The sequence below is a fragment of the Oncorhynchus mykiss genome, chromosome 5, assembly GCF_057628025.1.
Source record: "Oncorhynchus mykiss isolate SJ-2025 chromosome 5, ASM5762802v1, whole genome shotgun sequence".
Taxonomy (NCBI): Eukaryota; Metazoa; Chordata; class Actinopteri; order Salmoniformes; family Salmonidae; genus Oncorhynchus; species Oncorhynchus mykiss.
The window spans coordinates 76853780-76871608 of record NC_143026.1 but is presented as its reverse complement, the minus strand read 5'-3'; the positions used below and the strand labels follow the sequence as shown (position 1 = coordinate 76871608).

General features: G+C 41.7%; 1 protein-coding gene across 4 annotated transcripts in view; it reads left to right on the top strand.

Annotated features, from left to right (window-relative positions):
* The window catches only part of LOC110524574 (UDP-N-acetylhexosamine pyrophosphorylase), a 40423-nt gene that overhangs the window by 19594 nt on the left and 3000 nt on the right, over nucleotides 1–17829 (top strand). For all 4 annotated transcript variants that reach the window (XM_021604371.3, XM_090236034.1, XM_021604372.3 and 1 more), the window contains exons 6-7: nucleotides 13157–13350; nucleotides 17438–17578. In XM_021604371.3, coding sequence (XP_021460046.3) covers nucleotides 13157–13350; nucleotides 17438–17578 — 335 coding nt within the window. The remainder of the gene's footprint in view (nucleotides 1–13156; nucleotides 13351–17437; nucleotides 17579–17829) is intronic.

The following is a 17829-nucleotide window of genomic DNA, read 5'->3' as shown; positions in this document are numbered from 1 at the left end:
TTTTTTTTTTTTTTTTCTCTCTCTAGCTGTCTCTCTCTGCCCTCTTCTGTGTCTCTCTCTCAACTGGGGGCCAAAGGTGACTCACCAAATCTGATCCAATACTCTTAAATGACTTCCTTCCTTTTCTCAGTATATCCTAAATTGGTTTCCTCTCCTGTTCCCTGCTCCCTCTAAGCCAATGTTCACAAAGGCTTTGAACTGAAAGCAATGTGGTTGGTCACTTTTGAACAACCAGGAGATCAAGGATTGGTCTAAATTCATTTTCATTTCTTCCTTCTTATTCATCTCCTGTTATACAATACCAGACCAGGAAGTAGTCTTTGTTCTATGTGTTCAGTGACGGTGTGTTGTGATTAAGGCGGAGTTTGCAACTAGTAAAAATGCATTTGTTTTGGAAACGGGCTGCTCCTGGGTGTGAGCCGGGCGCCCCCCTGGCCGATGGTGAAGTAGACTCAAACAAAAGTGACTTAGGTTAAGCATGTGGAGTGATGAGTAGGATTCTGTACTTTCACATGCAAAAGTGATTGCTTGTGATTAAAATGCTTTGCCTGCCTTCCCAATGAAAACTAGTTAGAAATTCAAACGTATATTTTATGGAAAATAAATGTTGAATGTTTCTGTACGATGCATCAGGCTACCTTGTTGACAATATTACAGAGCAGCTCAGATTACTGTACCATTTAAGTGGGATACACCTCCCCCAGTCTTTTGCTTGGTCACATGATGGACCATAGCCCAGTGCAACCTGGGCCAGTTTAACCGAATCCCCTTATTGAAACAGTGAAAACTGCCCTGGCACGACTTCCTCTATAAAGACCTGCACTTCTAATTCACCACTAGGTGGGGGTGTAGTCTGCTATCATTCAGGATTTCAGTAGCAGAGAGCTCAGGTCTGAACAGTGGAGTTTTTAGTCAGACAATGTAAGGAACTATATGATGGACTATTCCATTTAAAACACATCCAGGGATGCGCATTCATTGCTACTTCAAGTATTTCTCTCTAGTTTGATGGCTGAGATTATATAGGACACAAACCTATACTGAACAAAATATAAGCGCAACAATTAAAAAATGTTACTGAGTTACAGTTCATATAAGGTTATCAGTCAATTTAAATAAATTCATTAGGCCCAAGTCTAGGGATTTCAAATGACTGGGCAGGTGTGCAGCCATGTGTGGCCCTGAAGGGCAAAGGCCCACCCACTTGACAGCCAGGCCCAGCCAATCAGAATAGTTTTTTCCCCACAAATTAGCTTTATTACAGACAAAAATACTCCTCTGCACCACCCCACCCCCCCCCCCCTCAGATGATCCTGCAGGATGTGGAGGTCCCGGGCTGGCCTGGTTACGTGTTCTGCAGTTGTGAGGCCTGTTGGACGTACTGACAAATTCTCTAAAACGACATTGGAGGCAGCTTATGGTGGAAAAACTGACATTAAATTCTCTGGTAACAGCTCTGGTGAACATTCCTGCAGTCAGCATGCCAATTACACACTCCCTCAACTTTAGTAGAATGTGGCATTGTGTTGGGTGACAAAACTACACGTTATAAAATGGCCTTTTACTGTCCCACGCACAAGGTGCACCTATGTAATGGTCATGCTTTTTAATATGCCATACCTTTCAGGTGGATGGATTATCTTGGCAAAGCAGAAATGCTCACTAACAGGGATGTAAAACAATTTGTGTACAATTTTAGATAAGCTTTTTGTGTGTATGGAACATTTCTGAGATTTTTATTTCAGCTCATGGAACATGGGACCAACACTTTACATGTTGTGTTTTATATTTTGTTCAGTGTAAATAACTGCTGCAACTATATGAAGTGAGTGGCCTGGTTTTACTGCCTCATTATGGACAGTGAGGGAACCACATAGCCCTCCAACACAGACAAGGCTTGGCCCACTCAGCCTATAGTATCACAAGCCTCTTAGGTGCGTTCAACAAAGGAACTAGTTCACGAACGTTAACATATTCCATTTGTTTTGTGTTAGCTAACAGTCTGAGAAGCTAGTGTGCAGCGAACGCAGGTGTCTATTTCGGATCTAAACTGCCTCTAAAAATAGTGGCCACTGTAAACTTTCTACAAATTTTAGGGAAAGTGAATGCGAATACCTAGTCAGTTGCCAGCACAACTGAATGCATTCAACTGAAATGTGTCTTCCGCATTTAACCCAACCCCTCAATCATTTAGTAGAATGAATTTAGTAGGAATAATTAAGTCATTCCCAGTTTGAATATTGTTGCTACAAAGCTACAGTAATCCGTACAAAAAATGAGGTATTTGAAATGTTCAACTGAAATTGTTACTCTGGCAACGTGTTCGCCGCAAACAGAAGCCTTGTTGAACTCGCCTCTGATATATGATGTTTTTTCTAGACAATGAGTTTGGGCACAGTGTACTATTTTTGAGAGGGAAGAAAAATGTACAGGGAACAGTGGTTAAATACGAAACTTTCTAGAAGAAAAATAAACGCACACCTATTTAGGCGAGGTGCTGGCTAGCAGAGTAGAAAACTTCAAAATGAGAGAGAGCCGCACACTCTAGGAGCTCAGATGCAAAAATGTAATTACCAACATTTCGACAGCCAAGCTGTCTCCATCAGGGTATAATCAAACACTGCGGGATGACTCGTTTATGTAGTGTCAAAAGACACAGGTGTCTGTAATCATGGCCAAGAGTGGCCTAATATCATTGGTTAATTATCAAATATTAAAATGGCATACAAACAACAAATGGATAGCATATGATCATAAATTCATTTGACTACAAAAGCTTACAAACAATTACAATGGCAAAGTCACAATCACAATAATGGCTTCAGATCAAAGTCTACGAAGAAAATCAACCAAGACAAAAAAGACAAGGCCGAGGATAGTCTACTTCTGGAGAAACCCTGACAAGGGAGGTCCTGCTCCCCCTCTCCATGGCAGACGCAGGAGGGATGCCGCTTACTTCGATCCACCCCCGTCTGATCAACGCTCTACAACCAGCGCCTCATCGGCTTCCAGTGGTTGTTTTATTCAACGAGAGACTGAACGGACGGAAGGGCGGAGGTGGCCGCAGGCACGCGCATCGACGAGATGCCACACCCGACGGGGTAAGAAGAAACGACTATCGGAGGCAGAGGAGACGGTTCACACGGTCCCAGAACCCACGGGACTGAGTGTCTTTAATTTATCAAGCAAGATATTGAGCCCTGCCCATGTCTCTTTGCTTAATAAAGGGTTATATTTTGTGCCTACAACCCAATGCAATGATTTTGATGATACGGTAGACATGTTTACGTTTTTTAGAACCCTTGGTTTAAGGGAATACTTTAGCTCCCCTAATTCTGACACTTCAATTGAACCAGTAGGTTGCTCTCCTGCACATACTTCGACTCCTTTTAGAAGCAAGAGTTATTTTATACCTCCAGCCGATCGCAATCACTCTATCGAGACATATTGCAGACTTGTGGAAAAAGATGTTGGACATCTCCTTAAGAATAAACAGGGGTCCAAATCTTTCCATAATCTACCCAAGGATGAAAAACCAGCTTTGCTTGATTTACAATCCAATATGTCCTGCTGATAAAGGTGGGTCGGTTGTACTCATGGATAGGACTGTTTATGTACATGAGTGTCATAGACAGCTGCTTGACAACACCTTTTTTACAAGAAACTCAGAAGTGACCCTACTTCCCAATTTCAGAATACTATCTTTACTGTCCTAGATGGGTATTTAAGTTCTGGTCAGATAACCAAAAAAGAACATGATTTTTGGCTATTCAACACCCTAAAATTGCCACTTTCTATACTTTGCCGAAATTACACAAGAATGTTACAAAACCTCCAGAGTGCCCTATTGTAGCGGGCGTTGATGCAGTAACGACCCCTCTATCTACTTTTGTTGACTTTGTTATTAGACCACTTGCAGAACAGCTCCCTTCCTTTGAAAAGAACACCAGCAGTATGATCTCTATCATTGAATCTCTTGATCCTCTCCCTGAGAATACCTTGTTAGTTACTTTTGATGTTGAGTCATTATACACAAATATTCCACACGAGGGCGGTATTGAAGCTATGGAACATTTTCTTCTGCAACGTGACCCTAATGAACTACCTTCCAGTGCCTGCATTATAACATTGGTTGAAGTCGTACTCACACAACTATTTCATGTTTCTAAATTATTTCTTTATTCAGAAGAAGGGTACTGCTATGGGATCCCCCATGGCTCCTAACTATGCTAATTTGTATGTGGGTTTTCAATCCTCTCAAATGTTTTCTTGCCTAACATCATTATTTGGAAACGGTATATTGATGATATTTTTGTTCTATGGAGGGGTGATGCAAAACAGCTCCAGGCGTTCCATGCTATTCTTAACTCCTGTTCTGATAATTTGAGATTTACTATGCAATCTGATACATGTCAAATCAGTTTTCTTGATTCTGATCTTGTGTGAAGATAATGTTCTATACACTGATCTTTACAGGAAGCCTACTGATCGTAACAGTTTGTTGAGGGCTGATAGTTGTCACCCACTTCCCTTGAAAAATAGTTTGCCCTACAGCTATTTCTGTCGAATCAAAATAATTTGCAAAAAACAATCCGATTTCGACAGAAATATGTCTGAGACGCAAAGAAAGTCCAAGGAGAGGGGCATTGACAAAATTCAAAGCAAAACGAGACATGACCTTTTTCAAGGTCAGTCTCTCAAAAATACACATTATTGTGTTCTAACTACCTGCTATTCAAAGTGCTCTGAACAAATTAAGGGAATCGTTCACAAACATTGGCACATTCTAAAATCCGATGATAGTCTCAGTAATGTGTTTTCGGACCTTCCCTTGGTCGTATTCTCGCGGGGCAGAAATCTCAGAGACCAATTGGTACACTCTGATTTACCACCCCAAGATATTCCTGAACAACGTCTATTTGCGCCCCTACTGGATGGAAATTACAAATGTAATGGCTGTGCTCAATGCAATGGCACTTCTAAATGTAGATCCTTCAAACACCCACAAACAGGAAAATTGATCCCAATCGAAGGTGTTATTACGTGCTCCACTAAGGCAGTTATTTATCTTATAACTTGTCCTTGTGGTAAAAATGATGTGGGTAAAACAAAACGAATTAAATGTACGTATCTCAGAGCATCGTAGCACCATTAGGTGCAAAAACTTTACTTACCCAGTTGCAGCCCCGTTCTTGGAGGCAGGCCACTCAATTTCGTCTCTGCGTTATATTGGCATCGAACACGTCACCCTCCCTAGGAGAGGGGGTGACCTTGGTAATTTATTAGACCCTTGCTCCCTTCCGTCTCAACGTAGACTTTGATCTGAAGCCATTATTGTGATTTATTGTGACTTTGCCATTGTAATTGTTTGTAAGCTTTTGTTGTCAAATGAATTTATGATCGTATGCTATCCATTTGTTGTTTCTATGCTGTTCTTTGTATGCCATTTTAATATTTGATAATTAACCAATGATATTAGGCCACTCTTGGCCATGATTACAGACACCTGTGTCTTTTGACACTACATAAACGAGTCATCCCGCAGTGTTTGATTATACCCTGATGGAGACAGCTTGGCTGTCGAAATGTTGGTAATTACATTTTTGCACCTGAGCTCCTAGAGTGTGCGGCTCTCTTTTAATTTTCAAGTTAAATACAAAACGTAACTCCTTCTTTTTTCTCAGGAAAGCAACCGTTTTTACGACTTGTTTAACTAGCGTGGCAGTCTAACTATTAAACTACTTTTCTTTTTGTATTTTTGTATTTATTTTACCTTGATGTTGGAGAGATCTGGCTCAAATTCAGCAGTACAGCATCCCCACCATGCACGCGCGCACACACACATACACCGTGAGGCCAGTTCATGAGTAATGTGAAGAGAATAGAAGTAGTAAGACTCGGACTTGGGTGAGGCGTGGGAAATACGAGCAGAGATGGGGCGCTAGCTGTTCTATCATCCATTTCCTCCTGATGGCAGCTTTGTGACGTCTAACATCCTCTCATCACTGTCTCAGGACAGGAACACGCGTGCATACACTCAGAAATATTTTGGCTGGCTGGTCCCAGTTTGACACTAGACGCTGCTATTACTCTTCATTAGTGTGCTTTCTTCACATGAGTGGACACTCCTCCCTCACCCTCTGTATTCCACCTAAACTCCTTCCTATCTCCTTTAGTTAGTTATTACTGACAGGCCTGCTCCTGTAGGAACAAACAGTTAGCAGTTAACACACACACACACACACACACCAATGTTCTGCAAGACCTTCAGCAGATTGTTAAATTTACATTTTAGGCTTTAGTTCTGCGTTATTGGCTTGGGTTCTTCTCAGTCACTTGACAGACCATGAGAATGTCCCTAAAAATAAATTAAATGCACTACATGGCCAAAGGTATGTCGACAACTGCTCATCAAACATCTCATTCCAAAGTTGTGAGCATTTCATATGGATTTGGTCCCCCCTTTGCTGCTATAACCGCCTCCACTCTTCTGGGAAGGCTTTCCGCTAGATGTTGGAACATTGCTGTGGGGACTGGCTTCCATTCAGCCACGAGCATTAGTGAAGTGGGGCACTGATGTTGGGCGATTAGGCCTGGCTCGCAGTCGGCATTCCAATTAATCCCAAATGTGTTCGATAGGGTTGACAGTTGGCACTATGCATTGGGGCAGGTAGCGTTCTCCTGGAATCTGCCAAACCCAGACTACCAGGTGGTGAAGCTTGATTCATCACTCCAGCGATTCCGTTTCCACCGCTCTATAGTCCAATGGCGGCGAGCTTCACACCTCTCCATCCGATGCTTGGCATTGCACATGTTGATCTTAGGCTTTCGTGCGGCTCCTCGGCCATGGAAACCAATTTCCTGAAGCTCCTAACGAACAGCCCTTGCACGGACGTTGCTTCCAGAGGCAGTTTGGAACTCGGTAGTGAGTGTTGCAATCGACAGACGAGTTTTACATGCTTCATCGCTCGGCAGTCCCATTCTGTGCGCTTGTGTGGCCTACCACTTCGCTGCTGAGCCGAGAACTGCTCCTAGAAGTTTCCTCTTCACAATAACAGCACTTAGAGTTGACCGGGGCAGATTTAGCAGGGCAGAAATTTGACAATCTGACTTGTTGGAAAGGCGGTGTTCTATGACTGACACTTTGAAATACATTGAGCTCTTCATTAAGGCCATTCTACTGCCTTGTTTGGCTATGGAGATTGCATGGCTGTTTTCTCGATTTTATACACCCGTCAGCAACAGCTCTTTGCTTAATAAAGGGTTATATTTTGTGCCTACAACCCAATGCAATGATTTTGATGATACGGTAGACATGTTTACGTTTTTTAGAACCCTTGGTTTAAGGGAATACTTTAGCTCCCCTAATTCTGACACTTCAATTGAACCAGTAGGTTGCTCTCCTGCACATACTTCGACTCCTTTTAGAAGCAAGAGTTATTTTATACCTCCAGCCGATCGCAATCACTCTATCGAGACATATTGCAGACTTGTGGAAAAAGATGTTGGACATCTCCTTAAGAATAAACAGGGGTCCAAATCTTTCCATAATCTACCCAAGGATGAAAAACCAGCTTTGCTTGATTTACAATCCAATATGTCCTGCTGATAAAGGTGGGTCGGTTGTACTCATGGATAGGACTGTTTATGTACATGAGTGTCATAGACAGCTGCTTGACAACACCTTTTTTACAAGAAACTCAGAAGTGACCCTACTTCCCAATTTCAGAATACTATCTTTACTGTCCTAGATGGGTATTTAAGTTCTGGTCAGATAACCAAAAAAGAACATGATTTTTGGCTATTCAACACCCTAAAATTGCCACTTTCTATACTTTGCCGAAATTACACAAGAATGTTACAAAACCTCCAGAGTGCCCTATTGTAGCGGGCGTTGATGCAGTAACGACCCCTCTATCTACTTTTGTTGACTTTGTTATTAGACCACTTGCAGAACAGCTCCCTTCCTTTGAAAAGAACACCAGCAGTATGATCTCTATCATTGAATCTCTTGATCCTCTCCCTGAGAATACCTTGTTAGTTACTTTTGATGTTGAGTCATTATACACAAATATTCCACACGAGGGCGGTATTGAAGCTATGGAACATTTTCTTCTGCAACGTGACCCTAATGAACTACCTTCCAGTGCCTGCATTATAACATTGGTTGAAGTCGTACTCACACAACTATTTCATGTTTCTAAATTATTTCTTTATTCAGAAGAAGGGTACTGCTATGGGATCCCCCATGGCTCCTAACTATGCTAATTTGTATGTGGGTTTTCAATCCTCTCAAATGTTTTCTTGCCTAACATCATTATTTGGAAACGGTATATTGATGATATTTTTGTTCTATGGAGGGGTGATGCAAAACAGCTCCAGGCGTTCCATGCTATTCTTAACTCCTGTTCTGATAATTTGAGATTTACTATGCAATCTGATACATGTCAAATCAGTTTTCTTGATTCTGATCTTGTGTGAAGATAATGTTCTATACACTGATCTTTACAGGAAGCCTACTGATCGTAACAGTTTGTTGAGGGCTGATAGTTGTCACCCACTTCCCTTGAAAAATAGTTTGCCCTACAGCTATTTCTGTCGAATCAAAATAATTTGCAAAAAACAATCCGATTTCGACAGAAATATGTCTGAGACGCAAAGAAAGTCCAAGGAGAGGGGCATTGACAAAATTCAAAGCAAAACGAGACATGACCTTTTTCAAGGTCAGTCTCTCAAAAATACACATTATTGTGTTCTAACTACCTGCTATTCAAAGTGCTCTGAACAAATTAAGGGAATCGTTCACAAACATTGGCACATTCTAAAATCCGATGATAGTCTCAGTAATGTGTTTTCGGACCTTCCCTTGGTCGTATTCTCGCGGGGCAGAAATCTCAGAGACCAATTGGTACACTCTGATTTACCACCCCAAGATATTCCTGAACAACGTCTATTTGCGCCCCTACTGGATGGAAATTACAAATGTAATGGCTGTGCTCAATGCAATGGCACTTCTAAATGTAGATCCTTCAAACACCCACAAACAGGAAAATTGATCCCAATCGAAGGTGTTATTACGTGCTCCACTAAGGCAGTTATTTATCTTATAACTTGTCCTTGTGGTAAAAATGATGTGGGTAAAACAAAACGAATTAAATGTACGTATCTCAGAGCATCGTAGCACCATTAGGTGCAAAAACTTTACTTACCCAGTTGCAGCCCCGTTCTTGGAGGCAGGCCACTCAATTTCGTCTCTGCGTTATATTGGCATCGAACACGTCACCCTCCCTAGGAGAGGGGGTGACCTTGGTAATTTATTAGACCCTTGCTCCCTTCCGTCTCAACGTAGACTTTGATCTGAAGCCATTATTGTGATTTATTGTGACTTTGCCATTGTAATTGTTTGTAAGCTTTTGTTGTCAAATGAATTTATGATCGTATGCTATCCATTTGTTGTTTCTATGCTGTTCTTTGTATGCCATTTTAATATTTGATAATTAACCAATGATATTAGGCCACTCTTGGCCATGATTACAGACACCTGTGTCTTTTGACACTACATAAACGAGTCATCCCGCAGTGTTTGATTATACCCTGATGGAGACAGCTTGGCTGTCGAAATGTTGGTAATTACATTTTTGCACCTGAGCTCCTAGAGTGTGCGGCTCTCTTTTAATTTTCAAGTTAAATACAAAACGTAACTCCTTCTTTTTTCTCAGGAAAGCAACCGTTTTTACGACTTGTTTAACTAGCGTGGCAGTCTAACTATTAAACTACTTTTCTTTTTGTATTTTTGTATTTATTTTACCTTGATGTTGGAGAGATCTGGCTCAAATTCAGCAGTACAGCATCCCCACCATGCACGCGCGCACACACACATACACCGTGAGGCCAGTTCATGAGTAATGTGAAGAGAATAGAAGTAGTAAGACTCGGACTTGGGTGAGGCGTGGGAAATACGAGCAGAGATGGGGCGCTAGCTGTTCTATCATCCATTTCCTCCTGATGGCAGCTTTGTGACGTCTAACATCCTCTCATCACTGTCTCAGGACAGGAACACGCGTGCATACACTCAGAAATATTTTGGCTGGCTGGTCCCAGTTTGACACTAGACGCTGCTATTACTCTTCATTAGTGTGCTTTCTTCACATGAGTGGACACTCCTCCCTCACCCTCTGTATTCCCCCTAAACTCCTTCCTATCTCCTTTAGTTAGTTATTACTGACAGGCCTGCTCCTGTAGGAACAAACAGTTAGCAGTTAACACACACACACACACACACACACACACCAATGTTCTGCAAGACCTTCAGCAGATTGTTAAATTGACATTTCAGGCTTTAGTTCTGCGTTATTGGCTTGGGTTCTTCTCAGTCACTTGACAGACCATGAGAATGTCCCTAAAAATAAATTAAATGCACTACATGGCCAAAGGTATGTCGACAACTGCTCATCAAACATCTCATTCCAAAGTTGTGAGCATTTCATATGGATTTGGTCCCCCCTTTGCTGCTATAACCGCCTCCACTCTTCTGGGAAGGCTTTCCGCTAGATGTTGGAACATTGCTGTGGGGACTGGCTTCCATTCAGCCACGAGCATTAGTGAAGTGGGGCACTGATGTTGGGCGATTAGGCCTGGCTCGCAGTCGGCATTCCAATTAATCCCAAATGTGTTCGATAGGGTTGAGGTCCGGGCTCTGTGCAGGCCAGTCAAGGTCTTCCACACCGATGTCGACAAACCATTTCTGAATGGACCTCACTTTGAGCGCAGGGTCATTGTCATGCTGAAACAGTAAAGGACCTTCCCCAAACTCTTGCCACAAAGCACAGAATCGTCTAGAATGCCATGGTATGCCATTGCGTTAAGATTTCCCCTCACTGGGACTAAGAGGCCTAGCCCGAACCATGAAAAACAGCCCCCGACCATTATTCCTTCTCCACCAAACTTTACAGTTGGCACTATGCATTGGGGCAGGTAGCGTTCTCCTGGAATCTGCCAAACCCAGACTGCCAGGTGGTGAAGCTTGATTCATCACTCCAGCGATTCCGTTTCCACCGCTCTATAGTCCAATGGCGGCGAGCTTCACACCTCTCCATCCGATGCTTGGCATTGCACATGTTGATCTTAGGCTTTCGTGCGGCTCCTCGGCCATGGAAACCAATTTCCTGAAGCTCCTAACGAACAGCCCTTGCACGGACGTTGCTTCCAGAGGCAGTTTGGAACTCGGTAGTGAGTGTTGCAATCGACAGACGAGTTTTACATGCTTCATCGCTCGGCAGTCCCATTCTGTGCGCTTGTGTGGCCTACCACTTCGCTGCTGAGCCGAGAACTGCTCCTAGAAGTTTCCTCTTCACAATAACAGCACTTAGAGTTGACCGGGGCAGATTTAGCAGGGCAGAAATTTGACAATCTGACTTGTTGAAAAGGCGGTGTTCTATGACTGACACTTTGAAATACATTGAGCTCTTCATTAAGGCCATTCTACTGCCTTGTTTGGCTATGGAGATTGCATGGCTGTTTTCTCGATTTTATACACCCGTCAGCAACAGATGTGGCTGAAATAGCCTAATCCACAAATTTGAAGGGGTGTACACTTATGTTCCCTCTAATTTTTGGGGGTTCTGAGCAAATTTCATGTTCGCTGAGCGCAAACTTGAAAGTTGTGAATATTCTGTGCAACTTCCAGCGTGCGCTTACTGTGAACACTGAGGCTGTACCTGCTTTAGGTTAGTTTTAACTGTGTCCAAGTAGGCTACTGTGGCTATTTAATCATAATATAAGCCTACCAGAGTGGCCTACCATCAAAAACAAGGGAGAAAATGCATCCCATAACATTTTAACGTGGAAATGGCTGTTTTGTAGTTCAGCTTACAATCGAGGCCAAAGTGTAGTGTTTGTGTAGGCCTACATTCCATGAGACTTTAAAAAAAAAATGCAGGGCTTGACATTAACCTGTGTATCCCCTTGTCTTTCAGTCAAGGAGGTGACTGAAAATGTTCTGTGTTGTTTGATTCAAGAAAACACATTACAAAGTGAAATGCATTATTATTCGCATACTATTATTACAGAGAATCAGACAAATTATGCTAACCTCTGTCTATTGGCTACTTTGCTTATTCAAGCCTGTCTCAAAATACAAAATTCTCCCTTTAAGACTAAAACAAATCTTTACCTGACTTGCTTTTCAAAGATTTCTAGAAATGTACATGTTTTGTGCTCTTGTAGGAATAAATCACTCCCCACTCCTCACTAACTAGCAAAGGATATTAACAGAATGTGCACACATGGTTGTTTCATGCAGCTCTCGCTTTGATCTCAAAACAAGCGCATCTACTCATCTACTGATCATGCTGTATACACAGTCCAGTTCAAAGTAAATGGCACAGATCCATATATGGCAATGGTCTATTTGCATATAAACCTACTGCAGCTCTTATTGGTTATGCCGCACCGGTCTGTGTGGAGTAGGGCTGAGGCATGCGTGTCAATGCAATAGAAACCTACTCTGATGTGTTCTGCCGACAACTAAGTCTTGTGTAATTTGTTTTGCATACTAATAAGTCTTGGATAGTTAATTTTGTGTTCATATGTTGCTTTGAAAGTAGCTAATATTGCATTGATGCTATCACAATTGCCACAGTAAAGGGAAATGTTGATATTGTTAACGAACAGGAAAAACTCTAGAAAGTTGAGTGAAGTTCAATCTCGTGCTTCTCCGTGGGCGGATACTGTATTTCTGCACAGCAGTCTCGCACCGTGCACCACACAGTTTAGAGGGAGCATTGATGTCCACATACTTTTGTGTGTATATATAGTGTATTTAACTCCAAGTTGAGAGCTGTAGTAAACCCATTCCTGTTGTGTGTCAGATTAAGAGCTGTGGTGTGGCGGTTTTGCTTGGATCAGAGGAATGCAGGGACCCACCCTCGTGTCATTAACTGACAAACATTACAGTTGATGTGGATTCTTGCCCCAATACTAGCCCCCTCATCAAGCCCAGCTCTGTCATTTTGAATACCAACCAGATGGGCTAAGGGCTGGATTTCTGATTCAGACAAATGTAGAGTCAAATGCTATTTTTAAGAATCCCATCCATATCTACATTTCTGAGACGTTTTTACCCAGGTTAAATCCCTTCCTGTGGCATCACTTCCAGGTGGTGGAGAAGACCAATCCAACGGAGGCGGTGGGCGTGGTCTGTAAGGTCGACGGACGTTACCAGGTGGTAGAGTACAGCGAGATCACCTTGGCTACGGCTGAGAAGCGCAGCGCGGACGGACGGCTGATGTTCAATGCAGGAAACGTGGCCAATCACTTCTTCACCCTAGCCTTCCTCAGAGACATCGTCCAGTGAGTCTCAAACACACACAAACATTTATGCAAACACACAGCCACACACACCTCCATACAGTAAGTGAGTAATTACATGGTGAATGTATCCCTCATTAAGCAGGTATTTGAGATCATTACCTGCCTAGTGGGAGTCTCATAACCTGAGAGCTTAGTAGTGGCTTTGGACCTAGCTGGTTTCTAATGAACAGTGTCTGTCAGCTGATATATCCCTGGAAACATTGCAGTGACTTTAATGAATATCCAGAATCTAAGGTGAAGTAAATGAAAGGAGAAAAAGCTGAAGTTTAGTTTGGAAGTTTTTTTTTTTTTTTCCTCTTCACTTTTAACAGTTAAAACCAAGTGCGTGTTTCAAATTTCCTGATCTCACTCTCTCTCTGCATCCCCCCCTTTCAGTTCAATTCAAATGGGCTTGATTTGACATGGGAAACATATGTTTACATTGCCAAAGCAAGTGAAATAATCATTAAACAAAAGTAGGGCTGTCCTCGGCTAAAAAAAATCTTAGTTGACCAGGAGTCGTCTGTTCTTTTGACCAATCAATTGGTCAAAATTTTAAAACGTGTATATTTTTACATTTGATGTGTTTTAATCAAATCAACCATATTCACGGAGCTTGTCTGATGCTTTAAGCACACTGTTTGATTAAATAATTAACACACAAATGGTTAGCGGGAGTCCGACAGCAATTGATTTGATTGTGCCATAATAATAGTAATAACAATAAGTAGATCAAGAAAAAGGAGCATTATTATTATAATATTTTTCTGACAATTTGAAACCGTGTAAACAACACTACATAAATAATACCAGGGAGGCTATTCTGAGGGACAAAAAGTGTAAAGCCTTCATTACAGCAAAGAAAAAATTTAAAACAGACAAATTTGTGAAAATGTTTACTTGACATGTCGTTGTGAGGCTTGATGCTCATGGAATGAGTAGGCTATTAAAAACTCAAACAGGCAACAGAAGCAGGATCTGTCTTATTTCTGTAGATACAGTATATTGATTTATAAAGCCAGGCACATTTAACAGTTAGGCTATTGATTATAGACCTAATTAAGTTGTGATTTCCTCTCTCCTTACTTTTTGTAGAAAAGGCTATGGCAGTTTTCTCATCTCCACATTCTGCTTCTGCCTACGCTCTATTGTTCTCAAGACCAATGTGCTGGTTAACTTTGCTATTATGCACATAGCAACATTGTCTAGGAAAAGGCGCCAATTCAACAATGCACTGATGTGTTTCCGAACCGTAGACGGCTATCACTATCTAACACGGGAGAAAGCGCTTTTGTTTTACCATTGTTCTTATGTAATATAACCATATACAATTTCAGTAGCACATGTCTTACAGTGATGAACTGTACCATCCCCAGGGCCTCCACAATGTATTAGTCCACTCAAACAGATGTGAATCAGACAGCTGTCTTGTACACCACGATATTTGTATTTCATTCTTTTGCTACTGCTCGACTAAAGAAATCTCGGTCGACCAAACAATCTACGATGGCCTTTTACTGTCCCCAGCACAAGCTGCACCTGTGGAATGATTTTGCTTTTTAATCAGCTTCTTGATATGCCACCTGTCAGATGGATGGATTATCTCGGCAAATGAGAAATGCTCACTAACAGGGAAGTAAACACATTTGTGCACAAGTTGAGAGAAATGTTTTTTTGTGCGTATGGAACATTTCTGGGATATTTTATTTCAGCTCATGAAACATGGGACTAACACTTTTGCATTTACGTTTTTGTTCAGTCTAGGATTTCTATTTCTTTTTGCAATTTAGCAGCTATGAACCAAAACAGCAGAAATACTTTGAAAACAGCTACTGCAGCCTTTTTCTAACCCCAGCATGTACTCATACTTGACTTTTTACTATTTGTATTCAATGTGGGGCTCGCACTGTAGAGCCCTGCAACTTGACCAACCGCCAACGTGGCTGGTAATATAGACATTCTTACCTGCAATACCTAAATCTACCCGCATTTGGCAGGTGTTAATTGTATGCCCTGGATATGGGAGTTTATCAATGTTGGATTTGTTTTCAAATTCTTTGTGGGTCTCTAATATGGTCATATATTTGGCAGGAGATTAGCAAGTGCAGATCAGTTTCCACCTCATTTTGTGGACAGTGGGCACCTGTCTTCTCTTGAGAACCAGGTCTGCCTCTCTCATTAGCAACTCTATGCCCACAGAGTCTGTACAGTCAAGGATTTTCTTATTTTTGGGTCAGTCAGTGGTCAGCCACTGTGTACTCTCAGTGGGGTCTTTGTTGTTCTCGCTCTCTCTCGCTCTCTGCATCCCCGTCTTTCTCTTACCCCCTTTCTCTCTCTCCGCCGTGGTTGGCCGTGGTTTTGCAAGCTCGAAGCTCGATCCAATTTTGCTATTTTGTGATTATTTTGTTTATTTTTTACTTTATTTTGCAGGGAATGTATCTGCTATAATTTCCTACAACCGACAATAACTTTTGAACATCAAATCGGCAGTTACTTACCTCAATTCTGACTTCTATTCATCTGGCCTGGGCTCTTTCTGTAATTCCTGTTAACTCGAAATGACACAACGATAAGGTTCCAGTTTAACTTAAAAAATTGTAAAAATAATCAAAAAGTATTTTTAGTGGCGACTTCATGGATGCAAAGCCAACTGTTTCTCCCTACCATCTAGACAGGCAGTATCTAGCCAACTTGAAAGCTAACACTGCATCCGGGAGAACCATGTCGTACTTGCGCATCATATTGTACCTCTGTTCGAAATCAGTGATGTAGTCCGTCATTGCAACCGAAATATCTCTCGTAACACTGTCAAAGTTTGAATATGCCTCGTAGGCACGGTCTTTCTCTTCTTTAAGAAATACAGAATCCAGTGCTCTGATCAAAGTTCCCATACCGTCATCCTTGTTCAAATCCTCCAGGGATATTTCCAGTGCTGCATCTCTCTCTCTTCCCTCGAGTGATAATACCACCGCAAGTGCTTGATGGATGGATCAACAACATTGTAGTTACTGCACAATACTAACCTAGTTGACAGAGTGAATAGAAGGGAGCCTATTCTGTATACAGAATAAAAATATTCCAAAACATTCATCAAGGCACTAAATAGGGTTAAAGCAATTACATTTCTGTCCTTAATATGTTGTGTTTTGTGCAAATCCAATACAACACACTACCACTCTCCATATTTTCAAGCATAGTGGTGGTTGCATCATGTTATGGGTATGCTTGTAATCATTAAGGACTGGGGAGTTTTTCATGATAACAAATAAATGGAGTGGAGCTAAGCACAGGCAAAAACCTGGATTATTCTGCTTTCCACCAGACACTGGGAGATAAATTCACCTTTCAACAGGACAATAACCTAAAACACAAGGCCAAATCTAAAATGGAGTTGCTTACCAAGAAGACCGTGAATGTTCCTAAGTGGCCAACCTACAGTTTTGACTTAAATCGTCTTTAAAATCTATGGCAAGACTTGAAAATGGTTGTGTATTAATGATAAACAACCAATTTGACAGAGCTTGAAGAATTTGGAAAAGAATGGCTAAATATTGTACAATCCAGGTATCCAAAGCTCTTAGCAACTTACCCAGAAAGACAAACTGCTGTAATCGGTGCCGGTGATTCTAACATGTATTCTAACATGTATAGACTCAGGGGTGTGAATACTTTTGTAAATTTGATATTTCTGTATTTCATTTTCAATAAATTTTCCAAATTGTCAAAAAACCTGTTTTCACTTTGTCGTTATGGGGTGTGTAGATGGGTAAAAATGTAATCCATTTCATATTCAGGCTTTAACATGACAAAATGTGGAATAATTTAAGGGGTATGAATACGATCTACCTTTTATCAATCCAGTATCCCTGCACATTGTAAATATGGTACAGGAACTAACTTTTAATATATGTGTGTGTGTGTGTGTGCGTGCGCTTACTTGTTCTTGTTTTTATTTCTCATGTGTTTTTGTTCTACCTTGTTGTTTTTTGTATTACATTGTTATTAATTACTGCACTGTTGGCGTTAGAGCTCGCAAAAAAAGCCATTACTTGTGCATGTGACATTGAAACTTGAAACTCTCTCTCAGGACGTTTGAGCCTCAGCTGCAGCATCACGTGGCCCAGAAGAAAATCCTGTATGTGGACACGCAGGGACGGCTAATCAAACCCGACAAACCCAACGGGATTAAAATGGAAAAATTTGTCTTTGACATATTCCAGTTTGCCAAGTAAGTGCAGTGATTTTTCCAGCTGACTTTAGCATGTGTGGAGCTGGCTGCATTTCCCCTTAACCTGTGGAGAGGGAAGGGGGAGACACAGCCAGGCATCCATTACTAAAACCCAGGTCCTGACACCCAGATCTCTGGAGCCCCAGCTTCCATCCCCCATCTCCTTGGCAGGTTCCAGGACCTCAGACACCTAGCCCAAACCCCAGCTCCATAGCCACTGTCCCAGAGCCAGCCCAGCCCTCCTCCTCCGG